Source organism: Rhopalosiphum maidis, chromosome 1 (assembly GCF_003676215.2).
Source record: "Rhopalosiphum maidis isolate BTI-1 chromosome 1, ASM367621v3, whole genome shotgun sequence".
Lineage (NCBI taxonomy): Eukaryota > Metazoa > Arthropoda > Insecta > Hemiptera > Aphididae > Rhopalosiphum > Rhopalosiphum maidis.
In genome coordinates, this window is record NC_040877.1 from 39025232 (window position 1) to 39042915 (window position 17684).

At 24.8% G+C, this 17684-nt stretch overlaps 1 protein-coding gene across 3 annotated transcripts in view; it reads left to right on the forward strand.

Moving 5' to 3' along the window:
* The window catches only part of LOC113549878 (5'-AMP-activated protein kinase subunit gamma), a 39907-nt gene that overhangs the window by 12233 nt on the left and 9990 nt on the right, over positions 1-17684 (forward strand). For all 3 annotated transcript variants that reach the window (XM_026951373.1, XM_026951372.1, XM_026951374.1), the window contains exon 7: positions 12032-12068. In XM_026951373.1, coding sequence (XP_026807174.1) covers positions 12032-12068 — 37 coding nt within the window. The remainder of the gene's footprint in view (positions 1-12031; positions 12069-17684) is intronic.

The following is a 17684-nucleotide window of genomic DNA, read 5'->3' on the forward strand; positions in this document are numbered from 1 at the left end:
CGAGAGCACGCACCGCTCGCTCATTCGCGCAAACACCGAAAACCGGTTCCCTTCCTCGAAAATCAGTATCGCGTCCGTGGTGGGTTCCATCCATCCTCCACGGCTATGCGATGGCCGGTGGTAGTGGTCCTCGCCGCGGCCGTCCGCGTTGCCTAGGTATGACACGATGTATGTTGTCCGCACACCGACGCCGTCACTGCGTCAGTCCGCCGTCTGTCGCTCTACCGTCGCGGTCCTGTCTTGTTGTTGGTAGTTTGGTACCCATTGTCTGCGTTATCTTAATTATCATCAGTTTTCGGTGCGCAGTGTGGTGTCCGTCACCGAGTGTGGTGTGCGCGGACCGGCGCAATATGCCCGGGCGATGTCGTGGTACTTCCGATGGATGTTCAGCCAGCAACAGGATCCGTCCGCGGTGGTGCCGGCCGCCAACAAGCCGCGCAGCCGGTCCCTGGACGGCGGAAATCCCGTTGATTTCGTCAAGCACCACCACAATCTGCAGCCGCCCACCGCCGCCGCGGCCCCGGCCACTTTTCACCTGGCCACGCTACAGCCGGCCGCCGCCGCGCAGTCACCAATCCGGCTACCCGTGACAATGCTTTCGGCGTTACCCTTCGTATGTATCTCTCGGTTATACGCCCTCTCACTCACTCCCTCCGACGGAACCTCTTCGTTACTCTCCGCACCCCCTCTCTTTCTCACTCCTTCTCTGGATGTTTCAATTTATCTCTGCCCGCAGTATATTTATAGTGCTTACACAATACCCGCTTCTATTATTATTATTATTATTATTTTACACGTATGTCGTATACCTGTTGCATAAGAACATAAAGAACTGTAGTTCAACAGTCCCCGTCGCTCGTACGCGGGCACCATTTGCACTCGTGTTGTGACTAAAATAAAAAATCATTTTTAAATTTTACATTCATCAAATTGTTCGAGTACAATATCAAAGATTTTAGAATTAATCTAACCCACTTCGCTAATTAGTAGATGTAATCGAATACATATACTTATTATACCTACTATGAAAAACAAACAATGTTAAAAAATAACAAATAGTTGTTTTTAACAGCCAAATTGAAGAATTCATAACTCATAATATATATATATTAATTTTCATAACAAATCAAGATCACAAGTATCAACATAAAGTGTAATTGTGTACATAGTATAAACTATTTTATGCGTATTAAATTATATATTTGTGTACCTGGATAATAATACGTGTAATTCAAATAAATTGTATAGGTACTAACAAAATCAATTATAATGTTTTTATAAAAATTTATTTTGGTTCATATAATATGATTTCCCGGTTGAGTCCTCCTCCCACAGTATCATTATGTAATGTTTTTATTAGATTATTACTACGAACCTTCTAAGTATTTAATAAAAGAAAGATTGAAAACAAAACTAACATATTTAACAGATTTATCTAAAACTGTCTAGAGAAATTATTTAAATTATGTGCTGGGTTATTCATTTTGTTGATTAACAATTTATTATAATACAATTTCTTAGTATTAACTATTTGTATGTAAGTTTATTAGACTTGCTTTTGTTTTAAATGTAAATTAGTTATATTGCAATATAGTGGTACCAATAAATTGGTATAAAATTATGAAATAAGTCGAGAGCCAAACAAGTGCCACTGCATTTTCCTATTTATATTAAGATTGCAATTTACCTGTTTAGGAACTACCTCTCTAGTTAAGAAATACAATTAACGCAATTTGTGACCTTCCTTCAATACTGTTATGATTTAATAATCATATTGTTTATTGTTTGTATCTAATTAAATTTACACAATGGTAACAAATTAAATTATACTCAAGTATAACATAACCCCTGTAAACTGTTGCTTATAATTGAGAATTTTTTGATTATTATATTAATAGTTGGTATCGTCGTCATACGCAATAAAGGAATAAATTATGATTTAGACATTTGCTATATAATATTTTGTGATTGAATTACAAGAAGCTGAAGCGAGTTATCACGCCATGGTAAAGTAATAAGTAATATCAATAACCATAATTTTACTCAGTTGGTAGTGTTGGTACCCATTGGAGAACTACACGTTCACATTTAGTAAGGGTGAGGGCATGTCTTTCTTTTTATTATTTATGTGTGCTGTATCGTTCGCAACGATCAAGTTCTAATATAGATTCTTTATAAATTACAATCTGTGTATATATATCGTATTTCAGAATATAACGACAAATGCTTAGGCGTCTAATAATTTTTACAACATTACCACTATGACTACGATCATCGCATAAATATGTATATTATTATTTATTATATCGTATAGGTGTATTTACGTATAGTGGTGATATTGATGTATTATATTATATAGTTAATTCACAGTTTATGAATCGTATTTTTCTCTCCGCTATTGATTGCTCCCCTTACGTTCTCCTATTAGACGGTCTCTATTTGTTCAATAAACACTAACCAGACTTACTTAATTATAAAGAATGAGTTATACTATCACTATAAATATTATATACGGGTTATACAATGTTGATGGATTCGACCTGTGTGATCACGGTGTCTTATGCTCTAATAGAAATATTATTTATTAATTATTATAAATGTATATTATAATATTATGTCAGTTTTTGTTTGTGTAAAAACTACAGCAGCACGTACTATCACTACCAGCTTGTAGTGTTTTTATTGGATGTTCGATCTTAATTCCCGTTCATAAACCTCCGGTATCTCCCGTATTTTATATAATATTATATTATTTTCATGCATTTAGAATGCTCATCGATGAAGTATTTGTTGTTGTTCTCTTTGATGCGTTGGTGGTGAGATTCGTTAAAAGAGTAAATTACCTAATACGTGTATATGTGTATAGCTTTATATAATTATACGTATCGCAAAACTCAAATCATTAATGTTAGTCAATTTAAAAAAAAAAATATTGATAAGAAAACATGTTAAAAATATTACATTCACCTTAAATCATTTTAAATACATATATAATATGTATTATTTAACTTCTGTGATATAATAATAAGAACAAGAGCATTCAGAAGGATCTCTGCTATATTATTAATACTAAGCTAAAAAGAATCATATATTCAGTATTCTGAAATCCATTAAAATAACGAAGTCTAGGGTTACCAGATTTTAAAATCCTCAAACCCTGGGACATCGTATGACCTTTTTTTATTTATTTGTTGGCTAATATAAAGATATATTAATACATTATTATTTATTATTTGGCAATATTAAATAATATTAAATAGTATAATGTTTATATTTATTTCATTGAATACAATATTATATTATCACTTGAATGATTTTTTTTTTTTTAATAGAGTTGTATTATTCTTAATTATTTCGTTAAATGCATTATAAGTTAAATAAAAACCTTAGTTTCTATCAACCGGGACAAACTAAATGATCGGCCGGAATCCTGGTTCATGTCATTAAAACTGCCCTAGTGTACCATGTACATATTGTGATAATATTAAATTGTATTTTTTTGTTGATAAAACCACATTGTATTTAAACATATTTTTACTGTATAATTTTCAATTTAAGATTAAAATTACCGTTAGATACCATTTTATTTCCCCATAGTTTTTTTGTTGGTGTTTTATATTTTATGATAAAAGACTCGCTAATTATTATTATCAAAATTATATACTTATTATAGTTGGTCTAGACATTGATGCAATTGAAAATGCATTATACTTTAAAAATGTAAAATAATGCACTAGTAAAATTCACTAAAATACTAATTAATAGGATAAAATAATTAGGTACTTATCAAAATCGTTAAAATTGATGATGCATTGTTGGTATATAAATTTATATTATTATTTATTTTTAATATTTTTTTTTTGTGCTAATTTGGTGATACATTGATTTGATGATGCTAAATTTGGTACAATTGTATTCAATGATCTATTAAGATATCTACTTATATACATTTTGTCTGTTGGAGGAATTTATCGATTATTTATGGAATTACTAATGTAATATTTGGTCAATTTTAAATGTTTGAGAATAGAAGATTATAGAACATATCGCTAAAATCCTAAAATACTAAACGAACCCCCCTTCCCTATAGAATATTATCCTGTGGATTCCTCTTAATAAAATCAAAAAAATGTACTTCAGAAGTATGTATTTCTTTAAATATTATATATTCTAAACGAAACAAGGAAACTGTGGCTTTAGAGCATTTCTGTTTTACCACTCGCTATGTTTTATTCTTACTTACTTTTCTTTCAATTAAGCTTTATATTATAAGGATTTTTTCAACTGCACAAAAAATTATAAATTAATGTTATAGTAACTTTAAGGGGCTTTTCACCACAACCTCCCCTCCCCAAAAAAGTACCTATACGAAAATATATCTTTAAATTAATTATCTAAAGTGTGTACTATTTTAAATAGTAAACTATACTCTATTTTCATTTCCAAGTTATGATTTGTTACCATATAGTTTAATTAAACTGATTGATGAGTTATACCTACTATTACTATAATAGTCTCTAATTGATATAATATTGAATAAAAATGTTAATAATTTAAAGCTTATTTTTATTTTAGAGATGATGACTTTGTTTTTTTTACTATAGCAAATAGGTCTAATACAAGAAAATTACTTAATATTTTATATATTTTTGAAGTGCACGTTTTCGTTTAGTCAACAGCACTTTTTTTACTTCCTGCTGCACCTTACAATAAAGACTCTTAATGATAGGCGGTGGGCACTGAACTATAATTTACTAACGTATTTTATTATAAAATTAAAATTCGATTTTTAATTTTTGTTGAATTGATACAAATTAAAAATGTTGATCTATTTGAAAGTCGAAATAAACTTCAACAATTAATTAAATGGTATCATTTAACTTATAAATTAATAATTTATTATCTTAAATTATACTTTTAAAAAATTTATTTACGGTTTACTACTATGGATATTAGTAGTGAACTTATTTTTATTTTGATTATTAAGTAAATTTATAAATACACGTTTATCGTAATATTAAATTGTTAATAATAAAACTTTTTTAAAAAAAAAAAACAAAAAACAAGTGAATAATAAAGTGCGTGTCGCGAATATAATAATAAACAATGTCACAACAATTGAATATTATTATAATGATGAATAATTTGATAATTTTTTATACGGTAAACGTGTTAAGAAGAAATTTCACTCCAAGTATTTACTAAGATGCAGCCATGGAATAATAATTTGATAAATGTTTAAGATACTGAGCTGCGAAGTTACGAAATCGCTCGACAAGTGCGATACGTTTTTTATATTTAAAGCGATAAAGAGAATTTTAAAAAAGTTACTTATGATAGACTATAATATATTGACTGAATATTTAACGTGAAAACAATTTGATTTTGCTCTAAAGTAATATTTTACTTAGTATTAATAGGTAGAATAACTATTTGTTAAAAGCTAATAAAAAAAAATTAAATACATTAACAGAAAAAATTTACTTGAAAAGCACTGATTAATTAGTTTTTATATTGTATAGATGAGATTTTATTTTGTGATATCAATTTTAAATTTCTTAATTTATAGTTGTGCGCATGGGGAGAGAGGGTGCAGAATATGCAACTGCATCCATAGTGAGTTCAGTTTAGTTTAGTGTTTTAGGTCCCGAGTTAAATAATATTTCATGAATTAAAAAAATTTTATCTGTTTTTTAGTATTGTGCACCTCCAGCAAAAATGTTCTGTGCACGCCTAATAATAAGACATTACTTTGCAATGTGAAATATATTAATGATTATACATCCTAAAAATGCACTTTATTATTATTACATTTTGAAGTCTATAGTTGTTCAAGAATTTTAGTTGAAGTATTGAGTACAAATATTTAATGTACATAAAATTATATGAATATGTATTACATGGACATATGGTATAATATATACTTAAGTACTATTTAATACTAAAAAATTTTGCATTAAATATTGATTTAGTTTTTCAATTTTTTTCGTGTTATATGTATATTAACATTGTACATTTGAATATTTGATATATACAAGACTAATGAAGTTTTATTTGAACATATTAAGCTATATTTTATTAAAATGGTTTGGTATACTGAGTGATTCTTTTATTAAAAAAACACTAATTATTTTGATACCTATTTTTATTTTTAAAAATATATTTTTTAAGTTCTTATACTTTTTATGAATGACAATATATATTTTTAATTTCATATTCTAAAGCAGAATATTTTTCAGAATATTTCGATACATACAAATCAAAATTTGATCATGTAATTTATAAGTATTTAAAGTTATGGTGAGTGGAATGGATTAGTATGCAGTTACACCTCAAAATGTTGGCCTACTACTCCATCACTTACCTGAACTTTAAATACTTTTAACTCATAAACTACTCGTCTGAATTTCGATTTTTATGTATCGAAATACTCCAAAAATATTCTGCGTTAGTATATGAAATTAAAAATGAATGTTGTTTTATTTCAACTGAAAATTATGTAAAAAACGTATTTTTTAAAATATTAATACATTCGGAGTTTTTGTTGTTTAATTAAAGAATCGCCCTGTATATATGAATGAAATAAAAATAAGTACTAGTATACCTATATTGTCTACATAAACTTCATATTTTTGATTACATTTATACTACTAGACTCCCTTGACTTAAATGTAATTTTATATCAACCAGAGTTAACCTCAAAATCTCAGCCTTCAAAATAATTCATCAACTTTTATAATTGAACAAGACTTATAGTATAATTTCATTAAAAATTACGCTATCAGTTTCTTATTATATTATTATTTAAGTTAAATACAAAATACAATCAATAATATATCATCGTATTATACCTTGATATTTAGAATAATATTGTAATCACTTAATAGTTAAGGTTAATAATTTACGATTATATGCATAATTTATGAAATAATGTTTAAAGTATAATATGGTTTTTTTATACTTACAAATTAAGTTTTCCTACACAGATTTACTTAATGAAATAGTGGCAAAAATAAAAATAGGCTTTTATTAAATATTTTTAATTTTAAATTAATTTTCATGGTATACAATACATATAAAATCTACAGTTCAAACTGTTTTGATTTTTTTTTTTTTACTAAACAATTAAGAAACTCATATAGTGAACTTCATTTCACTACTTATAATAGATACAATTTAATATCTACTTTTTTTTTACAGTTCTAAATATTAGTATAAAAAAACATTTTTTTTTTTTTTTTTTTTTAATATGTATTTATTGTTATTAGTTGAAACCGTTATATTTACTATTACCTAGACCGTTGCTAACTACTAAACACTGAAATTTTTCGATAAAATACATTCGAAAAATGAAATAACTCAAAAAACGAGCAATATATATTTTGTCAAGTAGGTAAGGGGTAAGGTGTTATAATATACAGATATCATGTAATATGATATATGCAAAATTGATTTTTTTTTTTTTTTTGTAAATTTTTAATCTAGTTTTTAATAAAGAATTAAAAACAACTTGAAACTGTTGTGTTCTATAAATTTCGATGCATCAAACATCTTTAAATACTTAAAATAGAACCGGAAGAGTGTTCTTCTTTTCACAATATGTGATAAGATGAAGTGGCGTGGTAAACGATAATTTCAGAGGGAATTGCCTCTGAGATTTTTTTTGAACAGGGAGTGGGTAGTGGTCGTTGGTCCTTAGTTGAAAATGTGATATGATTTACTAAATAGGTAGTCAATAATGATCTGAAATAATATAATAAGTTGTATTATATTATAATGCATTTATACATTAATTACTTAAACATTTAAAAGATGCTTTACAGGATTTTTTCGAAGCCTTCCCTCCTACTTTCTTTATTGTAATAATAATGCTGGTTGATACATGGGGTACTTGTAACTTACCTCTAGACAATTTTTAGTTCGCCACGCCACTGAATTGAATACCTAACATAAATAATATTTGAGGCAGATAAAGAAATATAAATTGAATTAATATTTATTAAGAGGCTTACTGATTTTATTATATTAAACATTGTTTTTTATTATTCCTTATAGATCATAAAACTACAAAGTGTAAGTGTTATTTATTTTGTTTATTGATAAATAATAATTTTTAAACAGTTATTCATATAATTTCGTTACAGAAATTTTCGATGGGATATTATAGATCGGGAATAACTATTATTAGTTCCAAGCCCGGATTTGATTCCTACTATTAAATACCTATAAGAAAAAGTGGTGAACAATCAGCTATTAAAAATCATCGATTTGTCTTTAATCGTAATGCTTTACCCGAATCGCTCTAAAATTATCAATTTTTACTTTTTAGTTGATAACGTAACTTAAGATAACCAACTTGTTACATAAGTTGAAACATTTTGAATTAAATGGTACCTAAATTATTAGAATAATTATTATCATAAACCTGAGTGGTAGAATACAACTAGTTAACTTAAATAATAATGTTTCGTGTCCAATTGCTGTTAATTCTGAAGTTCAGAGACGAAAAGAAAGGTTAGGTGTTAGGTTCGAAGTTATATTTTCCGTTATTGTAAATATCTTATTTGTTGATGATATACAACTATTTATTGTTATATTTTTTTAAAGAATCGTGAGGATCAAGAATGCCTTCAATGTGAGTGATCTAAATCGATTTATTAAATGGGATATTCTAAATGGTTTATATACATGAACATTGCGATAAATGTAAACAATTTTTTTATCACAATTTAACCCCCTGTTACGTGAATACGTAATTAATAATGTTAAATTTAATTTCTTTAGAGTTATTAAGGACTTAGGATTTTATTATCGTTAGATCTTACTTTTAGTACAAATATAAATACCATTTGTTGCAAAGGCCCATTTGGTTTTATTAAACGGAACAATAAAGGAAATAATTTTTAAGATTAATTGTTTAAAAAGTTGTTCTACGTACGCATTTATTCGTTCTGGGCACGAAATTAGATCAACAATTTGGAATTCTACTCTTCAGTAGACATCTAAAGACTAGAACTAATATAGTTAGAATTTAAAAGTAAAACAAATTTTCTTCTTATAGGACATAAATTAAATCTAGCCTGGAAATGGAGCGTCAATTCAATATCATTTCATTGATATACAGACATAATTTATCAATATATATATTATGTAATTAATATGTATGTACAAATTTTTGACATAATTTGACAGTCCAAATATATTGCAAATTATTTAATTATTTCCATAAATTATCACTCATAAATAAAAACATTGTTCCACACTAAAGCTGCCTTATACATTATATGTCAAACTTCTATAATGATTTGAAAAATGTTGATATTTTTTGTGAATAAGACAAAATTAAAGTATTGTGTCATAAATGTCCTATAGTATAAATTAATTATGTGCACTTCATATTTTTTATATAAATATGTTAATACTATATTAACTTTTGCTTCCTATTTGTGTAAATTATTTATTGATAAATAAAACATAAAAATATATAAATTAATTTAACTTTGTTTCTTTAAAAATTAAAATGTGTAACAAAAAAGGTTTTATTACAATTAGGGCCTTATAAATATTATAGTAAAAAATATTTTATACTACATAGTGATTTTCAAGTTTAGTTACATTTAGTTAGCTCGTTTGATTTTAATTTAACATATAATCTCTCCAGAAACAACAATTTTGATAAGATATGTATTTTAAATTTGAAACTCACGTTCTGTATCACACAAATACATATCTTATAAAAAATTTAATATTGAAGGTTAAACAGTAATAATTATTAATAATATTTTTTTCCTCGTAAAAAAAAAATAATTAGATACCTACAATTTTTTTTAATTTTTTTTTTCACGATGTACCAAACGTCTAAATAAATAATGATTCTGCAGTAAGTATAGTGGTATCAACTAATTATATCAAAACTATTTCTGTATTAATTAATCAACTTATTATTGAATATCATTATATACCCATCTATATTTTTTTTCATTGTTATATTATTTTTAATAGGTATTTATAATTAATATGAATTACTTATAATATTTTATAGTTTCGTATTATTTTTAAAATATATAACGATTTCCAGTATAAACGTGTCTTATATAGGTAGTAATATTATGCTCATTCCTTATTAATATCCATAATATTGAGTAATCACGTGTGTGTTTACGAATAATGTAAGAATAATTCAGTTATAAAAATGTATTTATTTATTGATTATATTACGATATTTAATACGCTTCTTAAATAATTGCTATTATGTCACATACATTATTAGCTCTTGTACTTGTATGATAATTAATCAAATTTTCTTGTTTTGATTGGTGAAATAAAAATTATAATACACTCTCCCGGATACCTATACTGCAAGACATACACCGGAAGATGAATTGTCAACCCTCAAAATTAAATTGGTTAAAATGAATTATTCCTTATTTAATAATGAATTTATTCAAATTCTTATTTTGAATTTATTGAAAAATTAATATAAATTACTAAAATTTTAAAGTTACTATAGTCCCCATATCTTCCTAATCTACTATTATGGATCTATTATCTTTCGTACACAAAATTAAATAACTCAAAACTTCTATTTAAAATTTTGAATTAGATACTTAAAGTTTCAAAAATAAATATTTACTAAATAATTTACAATAATAAAGGCTGTTTTTCACTTGAAAAACATATATGTTTATATAGCATCATTAAAATATCTAAAGAATTTTAATATTATGGTCTTAAGATCAGAATTTGATTAAATACATTAATTAATAAAAACATGGTTGTAGCTTACTTGATGATTCACTTTGTATTTATGATATAGGTAATAAAAAAAACATACATATTAGAACAGCGGTCGGGAATCAGCGACTAATTAGTGTATAGTGTATGCATCAATTATTAAGACCCATAAAATATAAATTAAAATTTGATAATATTATAATGAATCTAAATTTTTCTAAATTTTAAACTTTGTTTTTAATGCCTACCAATTCTCGGTAGTGAAATATATTAGTAATTTTTTGTATTATAATATGTTTTTTTATTATTTTAATCAGTGTGGTTATTTGAAAATAATGATTTGGAAATTATCTGAAAAAAATGGCTTATTTGTTATGCTTATTTACGCAAAAAGGTTCCGGATTCCTGTACTAGAACGACACCAATAAATAATTTATATTAGACTTTTCTATTTATCTTGACTTTTTGTGTTGGAAAGATATTATTATTTATTTATTTCCAATTATCATGTATAATTTATCATCAAACAAAATATGATAGTATAATGGTATATACTTATACTTATATTTTTATCATAAGAAATAATATATAGATTTGTGTATATAATATCATATATTTATTATTATTTTTTATAATATATTTTATTTGTTTTTGTATACATTAAATTTTAATACGTAATACAGATTATCAGAGTTATTAAACTACATAGGAGTTGTAGATTTAAAGTTGTGTAATGACATAAACAGAAAATTGTTTTTTAATAGTTGACAAGTATGTACTCTTTTTGTTATGTTGAACAATGTTAGACACGTCTACTATATCGAGTATGTTATAGTGTAATTATTCCACATAAGTAGATCCAAATTATGTTGGATATTTTATAAAAAAGATAATTAATGATAGTTCGTACTATGTATATAATATATTATACAATATACTTACATACAAATGATAAATATAAACAAATAACAATAATGATAAATATAACGATTAAAGGAATTTATCTACTTTTTTTATCATAAAATAATTAAAATTATCATTTAATAGATTCAATAAAATATTTTGTAAAAATACAAATAATTTAATTATTAAACTGAATAAAACTGTCTCATATCATTATACTTTTGAAAATATTCATGTTATTTATTTTATTGTGTTACTATTAAAACAAGAAATACTTGATATAATACGAGGACCTGTTAATGAACTGACATTGAATACTCGACCTTGTTTTGCTTCACAACATATATTCTTATTGGGTCTAAAATTGATTTTATTTTTTTGTTTTCTTTTACAGAGAGCAGCCAATATTCCACACACAAATTTTGCACAAGGTGAGTACCTACCTACAATTTATTAACCTAATACATATTAAACTAACCTAATATAGCAAATATCAAACAACTTAATTTTTAAGTTTGTATGTTAGTAAGAATTTTATTCTTGTTGTTTTTAATTATTATAAGATGACGAAAATTATAGGTCATTTCATTAGGTCAAGATTATTAAAGTTTTAATCTCTGACGTCAATTATGTTACTTTAGAATCAAATCTGGTGTTAGTATAAAGTGTAATGTTTTTAATTGATCAACTTAAAATACATTTAGACGAACCATAATTCATAAGCAAAGTGCTATTTTATAAAATACTTACATTTTTTTACCATATTTGTGGATTAAATTTTATAACATTTTCATGAAAAGAAAAAAACTAATAAACTTTTAAATTTCTTACTATAAATATTATTTAATACATAGTTATGAATTATGATTTAGAAATTATAAATCTTATATTGTCCGTCATATAAACTACTATAGTTAATATGTTTATCAAACATTTTTTGGTGTTTTAATGTAAAGTAAATAAGAAATTTTAGTTCTTTAGTAATTTTCCAAAATCATTAGAATATGAATTTGAAAATGCTATAATTCGCATTTCATAAATAAAACTTTGACAATATTATATTATTTAAAGTCTTAAAAAACCTGTAATTTATTTATACCATTTTGCTAATTATTAGTTCTGATACATTTTCGCAAGCATTATGAAACTATTGAGATCACTGTTTATTCGCATTGTATAAGAAGAGTTTTATAAGAATTTAACATTCTTCATTTTGTATGTTGCAGTCAAAGCAAAATAAATTAATAACTGAAATACAGTGTTAAAAATATTTTCACAGAGTATGTTATATTAGTATTTTCCAATGGTAAATGTTAAGTTTTTAATGTTCTTGAATCGACTGAAAATCACTTAGCCTATACATGTTCGAATCTTAGTATAGTATAGTAGATATTGGAACTACAAAAAAAGTAATTCAGGTTCAAAATTAATGGATCTTGAAATAATGAGAACTTTTTTCGTATAATTGATATCAAAAAAATAAAAATAATATTTCATAGATAACGTTCTAAACTATATTAAATATCAATTTGGAGTTTTAACTACCACTGAGCGGCAACACTACAGCCTGAGCGGTTCTATCTCGCGAATGTAGCGTCCTCATAATTACTAATTATATTATTATAATGTATAATACGAGAATATCCCATAATTCTTATATTATGTAAAAATGAGAACGATCCAGCAATGTTTGATGGCATGTATTCAATATTTTATAAAGAAACTATAGGTATTATGTATTATCACAGCAAACCAATATTGCTATAAATTCAAGATGACGAAAACAAATTCATATTTTTTACACCTAGTGATGTATTTTAAAAACTTAATATTTTACTAAATATGTTGTATTATTACTTTTTTTTTTGTATAAAATATACCTATATTAAACAATTATATTTAATTTAATTTATATAAGATCAATTAATCGTTTTTAATTGTCCATAGACTTATGAATTTATTGATTTTACGATGATTAAATAATTAATTTTTTGTACCCGAAGTAGAGAAGGTATATTAGAAAAAAATGCTTTTTTTTAAACTTCAATATTTTTTCTGATAAGAAATTGAGTCTATTTGGTCTTTAGGGGGTCAAAAGTGAAAATTTTTTTATTAATTTTCTAAATAATTGAGATAACTAAAATAAAAAGAGAAAAATAATTATAGAATATTACGCAATTATATTTTATTGTAATTGATAAACAAAAGACCTTATAGCTTTACTTAAAATGTTTACTATATATTTATACTAATATTTTCTTTAGATAGTATAATTTTCAATATTTTTTTACTAAGTTATATATATATATATATATATATATATAGACATTTGAAATTTGTAAAAAATTCTATAGATGTCAATACAAAAAGTTAGTCAAAATTTTTGACGGTTTAATACAAGGTTTCTCATTATTATAAGTTATTTATGATGAAACTTAAAAATCTAAAAAAAAATACATATATATATATACAATTTTGTATAGATATTTTGAAATTTAAATTTGGTCAAAATTAGACGAAGAATAACAATTTTAATTATTTTGTTGTCATTCAAAAACATTATTCGGTGAGACTTGAAATTTTAAGCTATTACTCATTTATACCATAAACTTCACGTCATTCTACCGTAATAGGGTATTGACACAAAAATAGAACAAATGCAATGTTCTCGCCAAAAATTAAATCAATCTACTGTAATGCTAATAGTAAAATAAATTTTTTGGTATCAGTATCAAAAAACATTTCATAAAATATTTTTTTGTAGTATAATAATCTGATACAGTCTTTGCTTAAAATTATTATTAATATAAATTATGTTCCAAGTTAAAATTTAATACATACATAACAGTGTTTTAATCATTTAATGTTGATGTAATTTAGAAAATAATATCTCTTTTACTTAAATTTATTTTATGCCTAATCCAGTGTACAAAAATAATTTTTCTCTTAACTTTATTTAAATATTTAAGTAGTGTCTCGTCCACAAAACTATCTGAATCTAAATGCTTTAAATATACGATTAAAATTTGCTCGGCTCAAAAATTAATTAACCCTACTTACGTGACTTGATGAAAACTAATCATGGAAAGGTTTTATACATTTTTCTAATTGTATGCAAAAATTGTTTTTCTCAAATTTGATTAAGTACATTTATACTTTACATAATTTACAAAAGTCAAAATATTCCTCATTCACTCTAACGAGGTGATTAACCTAACCTCACCTTCCTAAATATAATACCTATGTTTACAAACGTACATTTACTGTGAATTTTAGCGTTCTGTCTATAATATAGACCATAAAATTAATTCATTAGTTTTAATCATTTATTTAAAGGTTACATATTATACAATATGCATTCAAATACATTAAATTATTTAACTTCTTGCAATTAATAATTATACCGTTTTTATATTAATAGAGATTACATTTTTGTTGTTTTGCATCTTCAAATTGCAACTATAGTAAACTTATCATTGGTTTAAATCATTAGATTTTGACTCCATATAACTGCCTCCATTAATTTATCAGTGCGTGGAAAATGTTATTCATTTTATTTAGGTAACTCGTCAAAAATATAACAAAATTTCCACTTAAAATAATTAAATTCTATAATCGTATCGCGATAATCTTGTAATATATTATTTAAATAAAAAAAAAATTCATACGCGATTCCATATGATTATAATATATCTATAAAATATTGTTTATTTCACATAAATTATTCAATGCGTAGTATTCCTAATTAAATGTAAAAACAGCATTTTTTTTTTTACTTAAACAGCATTTTGTTCGTAGTATTACAAAGATTGTATGGCGTGTACAATATAATTGATATTTTATTTTTAAATTTATTTGTAAACGTTTAGTTTTAAATTATAATATTTACTTGAAGTAAATAAAAGACACCTATATATATTTATATTTTTGTTGTTATCAATAAATCATATAATATATGTATGTATTTAAATATTTTTTCAGCATTTGATTTTAGTACTTGTAAGTCATAACTACTTACAATTTGAATGATACATTTAAAATGTTAGCATAAAAAGTCTATTGTAAATGAAATCAAAACTTTTTTTAGTATCATTGTGCTTATTATTATAAAATATATTCGTCTATTATGTACGCGATTGTACACATGCTCTCGTATGTTACTCACTAATCTTTTAAGATTTCACTCATCGTAATATTCATTTGAGTTATGATTAAAAAGTTCTCTAAATTAATACATGAGTATATAAATGCGCGAGTATATGAGATTCAACGACACTGCAACGATTTGTTTTATCGTATATTGGTCCACGATACCGAAAAACACGGACAACAAACTTTCGCATACAATCTGTTGATTAATACTTGATTTTAGACTTTTAAACATGCTACGTTTATATGTAGGTCAAATTTTCCCTAAATTTCTAATTTGCCTTAATATTAGTATGTAAAAATTAACAATAATTAAATCTTAATTAGGTTTATCTCTCAAATCCTCTGATCTTCCCCTCCTTCTGTTTAAATGTTCAATAATAAACTTATACCTTTTTTTCGAACCAAACCTAACCCTTCTAAAATCTCGTTTAAATTATATAATAAATTAATAATCCCATTTTTTTATTGATATACATTGTACGTTGTGTATAAGGCAATGTAAAAATCGATGGCTATACAACCGATTAAATATTTTTTAATTTTGAAAAAGTTAAACATGATAACTGACTTGAAATTGAAAAATTGTAATAAATTAATGTAACGAAATATATACTACTGTATAATATATTGTAATGTGTATTGTATATACACGAGTGGCCCAAATCCTAATAATTTTATTGTAAATTTAATAATAGGTCAAATAATTCAAATATTGGCGACCTAGAACTCTTCACTGTATTGGTCATAAAATGAGTAATGTGATAGCCTGAGATAACAAATTCAAATCTCAGTATTACCGCATTCGGGTTTTTTTTGCTGGGATTATGATGTATGAGTGTGATGTATAAGATAAGTTTTTAATGTGGTGATCAATATTCTCAATGATTTTAAAGCCGTAGGTGTATATAGCAATATATGGACATTTCCATAAATAATAAATACTAAAATTTACATCAAATATATTTTATATTACTTTATCAGGCTGATTTAGTGTTGTTGTTTTTTGTTCGTCTAATCGTTGTGCTTTAAAATTCAATAATTAAATCAACATTATATTTGATAAAAGTTTTAATGTTTGTTAATTTTGTTTACAGAAATATTTTCTTTATTCATTATTAAAATTGTATGTATTACTAATATTATAGCTAAACTAAAAAAAAAATTGTAGTTTATGGCCCAAAAATAAGTTGATCAATCATATTATCCTTGTTTTTATATTAAGCTTTTATAATTTCAATAATTAATAAAGCAATGTTTTTATTCAAATTTGAATCTTCGATATTACGTGTTTAAAAATACATATTTTTTTTTAGGGAAAATATTAACAATCTATATATATTATGGCAATATAAATGTAAAATAGTTTAATTAATTCTATAAATATTGAGAAATAAAACTTATAGTGTTAAAGCGTTTATTATAAATACATTCTATTTTATTCTTATATAATACAATTCCAATACTGTGTATTGTATGAACTAATAACTTGTATGTCAAACGGAAGATTGATATTTCTATATCAGCTATGGTAAGATATATTAAAAATAATTACATTTCATTATAATCTTATTAGGATATTTAGTTGTTTTCTATATTGACGTATTATTTAAATTGAATTGTTAAAAGTTATTTTGTGGTATGAAAGTTATATTTCTATATATTCGAGAAAACTTACAAATTATGCAGCTTTTATTTAAACTACCTGCAATTATATTTTAAATACCTATAATATTTTTTATTTAATAGGTACTATCAAGATTTATTTGATTATTGAAATCAAAATTTTAGAAACCAAAAAAATTACCATTGCACTATTAAAATTATTTTGATTAACTGTTCTTGATAACTGTTCTCCCATTTTTTTTAAAAGCTTATTAAATAAAAATGGAAACTAT